Source organism: Tachysurus vachellii, chromosome 14, assembly GCF_030014155.1.
Source record: "Tachysurus vachellii isolate PV-2020 chromosome 14, HZAU_Pvac_v1, whole genome shotgun sequence".
NCBI classification, from domain to species: Eukaryota; Metazoa; Chordata; class Actinopteri; order Siluriformes; family Bagridae; genus Tachysurus; species Tachysurus vachellii.
The window spans coordinates 1,800,821-1,808,471 of NC_083473.1; the positions used below are offsets into that span (position 1 = coordinate 1,800,821).

The 7,651-nt window shown below is 36.5% G+C and overlaps 1 protein-coding gene across 2 annotated transcripts; it reads left to right on the forward strand.

The window, feature by feature from the left end:
* Positions 1–874: 874 nt before the first annotated feature.
* On the forward strand, positions 875–3,363 carry LOC132857133 (uncharacterized). 2 transcript variants are annotated; one of them, XM_060887118.1, is made up of 5 exons: positions 875–989; positions 1,114–1,467; positions 2,693–2,833; positions 3,033–3,064; positions 3,194–3,363. In XM_060887118.1, the coding sequence occupies exons 1-5, from the start codon at positions 947–949 to the stop codon at positions 3,248–3,250; spliced, it is 627 nt and encodes a 208-aa protein (XP_060743101.1). In that variant the 5' UTR covers positions 875–946; the 3' UTR covers positions 3,251–3,363. The 2 variants fall into 2 exon arrangements, with proteins under 2 accessions (XP_060743101.1, XP_060743102.1); XM_060887119.1 differs by lacking the exon at positions 2,693–2,833.
* Positions 3,364–7,651: the final 4,288 nt, after the last annotated feature.

The window sequence follows — 7,651 nt, forward strand, 5'->3', positions numbered from 1 at the left end:
TATAAAACTAACACAAATCACTGAGTGTTAATATAAAAAAACAGTGAAATCTAATCATGAATTTTTTCTGCTGCTTAAAAAAAAGAGAGCTGTTTTTGCAGATCAAGCTCTGAAATAAAAGAGGAGAAGAAGTTTTTTCTGCATCTGTTGTTGGTATAATAACCAAACAAACTCAACAAATTCAATTGCCACTGACGTCAGCTTAACTACATTTATTTACACTAGAAACCATTGTCTGATGATGTAGATAAAAGCTGGTTTAAATTCTACAGCATGTATCAGGTCTCATTTTATACAACTAAAACCACAGTCCTTTACATCATGTGTGTCTAAATCAAATTCCAATTTTATTATCTGTCATGGCGCAGGGAATAAAAACGGACCCAAATGCAGGATAGCTAAAACAGGATTTATTAACATAAAAAACACAAAACATGGACACAGACTGGTTACAGGACAAAACAGAAGACAACAGAGGATTCCGCGCTGCTCAAGGCAACGTGGCTCAACTAAATAAACAGGACAATCAGAAACATGAGGAACATGTGTGCAGAAGCGGGCAGGAAGAGACAAGTGACACAAAACATAAACAAATGCACATGGCCAAAGTACTGACATTATCACACAATCGTACACAGTACAAAATGTACTAAAATGCTTTTTATGGCTATCCTTAAAGTTGAGATGTGTGAAGAACAAATTTCACTGTGCTGCAATTTATATGTGACAATAATAAAGGCATCTTCTAAAAACCTTTGTTTACATGTAAAGCAAACTGATGAACTGCTAAGTGTGTCTGGATCTGTGTAACTTGTAAGAACTAAGAGAGGATGAGAGAGAAAAAACAGAACAGGATGTTGCTGACAGACTTGATCTTTTTTCTTCACACTAGATGTGTGTAAAGAGCAGCACTTGTTCTCAGTACGCTGGAGAAAGTGTGTGAGAAATGGACAAATTTATGTCTATGTTAATTCTACAGATGTTGTTTGGTGAGTTAACAAATTAATTTATAGCAAACTATAAATGATTAGTAAATCATGAGCTGTGTTAGTGTGAGTGTTCAAGCTAGATGAGTGATCATGAATCTGTTCACTTAATGTGTTGTTCTTTCAGCTTTCTTTACACCGTGTCTCCTTGAGATCATTCCAATAGACACCGTATCTGTCCATCCTGGAGAGAACATCATCCTGCACTGTAACATATCTATTACAACTAATTATACTCAGATACTGTGGTATCGACTGGGATCTGAGGAGGTGAAGCTGCTGATATCTGCTGAACAGGGGAGGCTGATTAAAAAGTTTTTTCCTACTTATAATGTGAACGAGAGTCAATTTAGTGTAACAGAAACTTGCAGTTTAGTGATTTTTGACGTTAGACAGACAGACCTGGGATTTCATTACTGTGAAGGTCGAAAGGATAAGACACACATTCAGTTTGGGAAACCCATCAGACTGAGTTTTACAGGTTAGTAATACTTTATTTATTTTATTATAGTTCCCTGTCTATTTTAATAGACATAAAACAGAATGTAGGTGTAAACAGATGAACGAAGACTGTAATGTAAGACTGTAAGACTGATTTACTCAAACAAAACAATGCAAACAATTTTACTGATTTACTCAAACAAACATTTTATTGTTTTTTAATTTGGTTATTTTTTATAGTTTCTCTTCTTTTAGATTCGTGGTTTCAGATATTCAGGATCTATGGGTTTAAGATATTTTTCTGAGTTGAAAATTATGAATCAGTGAATCAGCAGTGTGGATGCAACTTACCAAATACTCTATTTGGCCAAAATTATGTGCACCCCTGACCAACAATGTAAAGAACGTCTTTATATTCTGTAGAATTAGTTTCCTTCAGTGGAAAAAAACACGTTTATTATTGAGAGAAATATTTTGCACAGTGAATTTGTGACAGTCTTATTTGTGTGGTTAATGTTAATGTGTATTTAGATTTGTTTTTGTTTATGCGCTGTATATTTTGTTGAATTTACATGTCTATGTTGTTATAAATAGTAAACCTCAAGGTTTACACTGTAAAAATTACGGCTCATAACCATGCTTTTACAGCTCAGAACTGTCTAATTTAACATTTAAAAGTTTCCATTAACATAAATAAAACATGTTAAATATGTTAAATCCAGTTAACAATGTTTTTATTTTAAATAGACATTATGAATTCATTAAACAATTCCTGTGATACGATCATCTCATCACACTAGCTGTAGATTTAAGAAATATAAGTTACACTGTACAGATAATAAACATTCACATTTCTCCTGTAAGAAACTATTAAGATTAATGTTATAATAATTGATTATTTAGTTTCACTGTTTACTGCAACAGCTATATATGGTTGAAATGACAATAAAAGCTTGACTTGTCCTGATAAAAACCTAAATCAATAATCATAATCCATTTAAAACATCAATGTGGTCCCAATAATTTTAAATAAAGACTGGTGAGCATTTAAGAAGGCAAAAGTTACTGTTTTTCTGTTTTACAGGTTTTTACCATAAATTCTACAGTTATTGCCTATTTTGCGACTGTAGCATTTCTACTGTATTTCTACTGTGTATTCTACTGTACTGTATTTTACAGTTAAATCTACACTTTTTTACAGCAAAGACAGCAACCATGATACACTTTCCTTGTTGAGCTGACTTTATGGTGTTTCTGAGTTTCAGATGATCATAAGACTGATCAATCACAAGAATCTGCACTTCCTGCACACCGTGGACTTATTATTATAATCCTATCATGTGTGTGTGCAGTTTCTGTCTCAGTAACTGTCATCTGTTCCTCTTTGTACTGTTCCAAGCTACAGGGTGAGAACTTTCATCTTAAAGACCAACTTTCACAATGTTCACCCTGTCACACACATGTTCCTTAATGTATTTATTATACCATGTCGTGGCAGGTCATACAGCAGCCTGTATACACTCGTGCACAATGACTGTGTGTAACAAAAACTTTAGGTATTGTGAAAAACTGTGTTCTGAAATGTGTATTTGTTTCCTTTTTCAGATGGTTTTTCTACCTGGGACTCAAACAATAAGGTACCAGAAACCTACATGATGAAATGTAGCTTAAAGAAAATTAAAGTTGAGATCATGTCATTATTAAAGCAAAGTAAAAAGGTCCTGTTGCCATTTCAAGCTCATTTTAACCTACATTTCACTCTGCAGGAAGCTGAGCTGGAACCATCTGATTTGACCTCTGTGACCTACACAAGTGTCTCCTGATGGCCCAGATAAGGACAAGCATGAAGATCACAATAAGCAGAGAACCTCCTACAAGCTGATTACAACATTACAGAAGCTGTGTACTAAATAATTAATGCTGTCTAATGTCTGATTTTGATGGAAATACAATGTGACAAACTACTTCTACTAATCTACTCGTGATTTTTTCCTACAACTGATTTATTTTAACTAACAGGAATGTTTCTACAGTAATGCAGGAGTGTAACACATGTACAGTGTGATTCTGCTGCCACCTGCTGGATGGAGTGAATTTGAAGGATTTCAGAAAAGGACATCTTGTCACTTTAGAGAGATCATTCTATATAATGCATCCAGATAAGACACATGTACAGACATTAGAAGTGAAAAGTTAGAATTACAAGTTACTCAAGACCTATTCAAGAATTCTCCCCAGGTCTGTTCACCACCTCTATGAGCATTAAGTCCTTCATTACATAGTGTTCATATTCACTTAAGTACACAAGCCTCTTCTCTCTTCCAGGGTCTTAAGCCAGAAGGAGAGGTAGAAGAGTTGAAAGAGTAAACAGGAGAAGAGAGACAGGGCCATTGGGGTCTGTGGGTGAGGATCAGGTCTCTGTAACATTGCCAAGACAAAATTCCTTCCTGAATCACCTGGAGAATGTTGTACACATACAGTAGCACAGGGGATTGCTTTTAGTCAACACAAAGATCATGGCTTCTCCTAAAAATTATTAAAATGTGGAATCAAATATTTTCCACCATTTTAAATGGCCAATAAACATGCAACATATTTGTATTTCACTAAAGAGCTACTAGAGGGCGCCAAACATGTGCTAATGTGTATTTAAACAATATTTAGATAAAGCTTAATATAATACGATATCAGGGAAGCATCGATCTGGTAATATTTTAATAGATAATACACAATAAAGCTTAAATAACACGACATGAATAAAAACAGTTATTACACAAATTTAACTTTACATGTCATTCACTTTGGGTGAACATCTAAATGTCTGTAGTAAAAGTGACTGCATTCAGATCAGATAAACAACCTTGTAAGTGATAATGAAAGTTCTTGTGATGCTCGAGAGAGGATGTTGTACTGCTGCACTAAAATCTCCTGAAGATGAAGCCTGTAATGTATTTTATTATAATGTATAATAGGTAATGATGTAAGCTGTAGGTGGGAGGTGTGTATGAAGAAGCAGGAGGCACCATGTTAAAGAAGAGAGTTTTACAACCACTGGTGTGTCGTGTGAATATTTAAAACAACAACAACAACATTACATGATGTCAGAAGCTGTAAGTGCACACGCTTGAACAGGCAGTGGAAAGTGGCACAAATATGAATATTTGAATATAGAAGTTTAAATAAACAAAGTAAAAAACATACAGTATGTTAATTCTGAGACACAGAATGAAAAAGTAGAGTAGTGTGAAGTGCTCAAAGTAAGAGGCAAGCAAGTGAAATTACATATTCTGGACACCAGATGTCGCCATTGGGACAGGAACAGATAACCTGTGAGTACAAAGATCAAAAACACAAGATTCAGTTCCAGATAGATGAAAGAGATGCTAATGATCCACATACCAAAGTTATGATTAGTTATGATAAAATGGATACATGAAGTGTCTGATGATGATGATGATGATGATGATGATGCCATTCTGAAAGAGTTTGAAGATCTATTCAGTGGTCTCAGATGCAAGCCTGGATATCATCACATTCAAGTTGATCCATCAGTAAAACCTGTTGTATGTGCCACCGAAAGTTCCTGTTGTACTGAAAGAAAGAATAATTGAAGAACTGCACGGGATGGAAGAGATGAATGTAATAGAAAGACAAACAGCCAAGAGAATTAAACGTGAACACTATTCATTACACACTGTAGAAGAAGTTATGTTATATATGCATATAGAAGTTATATATGCCAAATGAACAATTCAACATGACTATAGGAAGATTTACCTTTTTGGAATATCATCAGCATCCAAAGTATTCCAAATAGCTGTAGAACAGATGACTGAAGATATGGATGTTGTGACAACTGAGAGACTGGATCATCTAAGAGCATGATGCCAGACTGAGAAAACTGCTCCAGAGAGCAAGAGAATATAACCTCAAGCTGAAGAAAAAGAAATGTCAGATCAGAACTTCACCTACTGACAGCAGACTGAATGGTTCTGGGGAAATGAACAAGAGAAAAATGACAGAACCTTAAAGCTCTAGCAACAAATGCACCAACATTTAAATACAAACCGTTAACATTGTTAGTAGATACCAGCTCCGAGGGCATGGGTGCAGTCTTGCTACAAGGCCAGAGACCAACAGCCTATGGATGAAGAGCACTCACCGATTGCCAACATCGCCAATATGCACAAATTGAGAAAGAACTAGCTGCAATTGTAAACAGATGTGAAAAGTTCTACCAATATGTATATGGGAGAGAAGTTAAAGTAGAAAGTGAACACACTTAAGACCTGCTTGAAGAAGAGCTAGAGATAAACAACGTGACCTCACAGCTACCAGTGATCCAAACAAAAGATCCACTAATACCCCATCCATTACAGAGCAAACCATGGGCAGATGTCGGTTCTGATTGTTTCAACACAATGGTTTCAAGTACTTGCTGTGCATGGACTACTACTCCAAGTTTCCAGAGATATCAAAGCTGAATGACACTACAAGCAGATGTATAATCATTGCAATGGAATCACTGTTTGCCAGACATGGTATACCCGATGAGTTAATATTGGAGAATGGTCAGTAAAGACAATTTACTGGACAATTTGCCAGTAAAGAAATCAAGTCTTTTGCAGAAAACCGGGAGTTCAAGCACAAAACATCTAGTCCAGGATAAGCTCAGTCTAACAGACAAGCAGAAAGAACAGTCCAGACCATCAAGAGAATGCTCACAAAGTCACAAAGTAAGAATGGAGATCCATATATTGCATTGCTGGAATAGCGCAATATCGTAAGGTCTGACTGCAGTCACTTTTACTACAGACATTTAGATGTTCAAGTGAATGACATTTAAACTAAAGTTAAATCTGTGTGATAACTGTTTTTATTCATGTCGAGTTATTTAAGCTTTTGCATATCTTGCCTTATTGTGTATTATTTATAAAACTAAATTACAGTATAAGGTCAAGACATGCCTGATGTCTATCAATTATTTATATGAATCTTTATCTAAATATTGTTTAGATACTCATTAGCATGCATGTGTCCATAGAGAAATGTCTAGTGATTGGCCACAAACCCTGATTGGACTCATAAAAACATCTTGGCTCATCACCATCATTGTCCTGTAAGAGAACAGACTCAATAACAGTCAGGTGACAAACATGTACATTACAGCTTTCAAATCAAATCAAATTTTATTTGTCACATACACATATATACAGGGTACAACATGCAGTGAAATGCTTTATGCAACTGTCCGGTATAAGAATAAAAAGTATAAAAAAAAGCAACAAAAAAAAAATAATAATAATAATAGAATATTAAAAAAGCACTTTATAAAAACTATATAAAAATATGAAAATATAGATGGAGAAATAATGTATATACATATGCAGAAATATACATATAAATGTGTATGTAAAGATTGTCCTTAAAGTGGCCAGGTGCAGTATGGTGTGTAAATAGTGTATAAAGTGTCGCTGTGCTGTGCAAGTCCATGGTTAAAGTGACAGTGACTGTATAGAATTAATGTCACAGTGCAAAAAAGGGGTGGTGCATAGAACAGTGGGGGTGGAGAGAGAGGTCCAGTGCTAGACCCTGGGTGTTTTTACTGGTTTAAACTCCAAATGGCCTGCGGGAAGAAGCTTCTCCTCATTCTCTCTGTGTTTGCTTTCAGGGAGCGGAAGCGTTTCCCTGAACACAACAAAGAAAAGAGTCCATTGTTGGGATGCTGAGATCCTTTACAATCATCCTGGCTCTGTTCCGGCACCGCATGCTGTAGATGTCCTGCATGTCAGGGAGCTCGGTGTGGATGGTACGTTCAGCCGACCGCACCACCCTCTGGAGGTCTCGCCTGTCCTGCATGGTGCTGTTCCTGAACAAGGAAGTGGTGCTACCCGTCAGGACGCTCTCAATGGTGCAGGTGTAGAAGGTCTTTAGCACCTGAGAGGGTAGTCTGAAGTCCCTTAAGCGTCTCAGATGGTACAGACGCTGACGGTCCTTCTTCACCAGGGTGGTGATGTGACAGGACCAAGACAGGTCCTGTGTGATGTGAACATCTAGGTACCAGAAACTGTCCACTCTCTTCACTGGGGTCTCGTTGATGTTTAGCGGTTGGTATGACCGCTCCTGCTTTGTGCTGAAGTCCACTATCCAACTTCTTAGTCTTGCTGATGTTCAGTAGAAGATTGTTCTCCTGGCACCATCTCTCCAGGTGTTTAGTCTCCTGT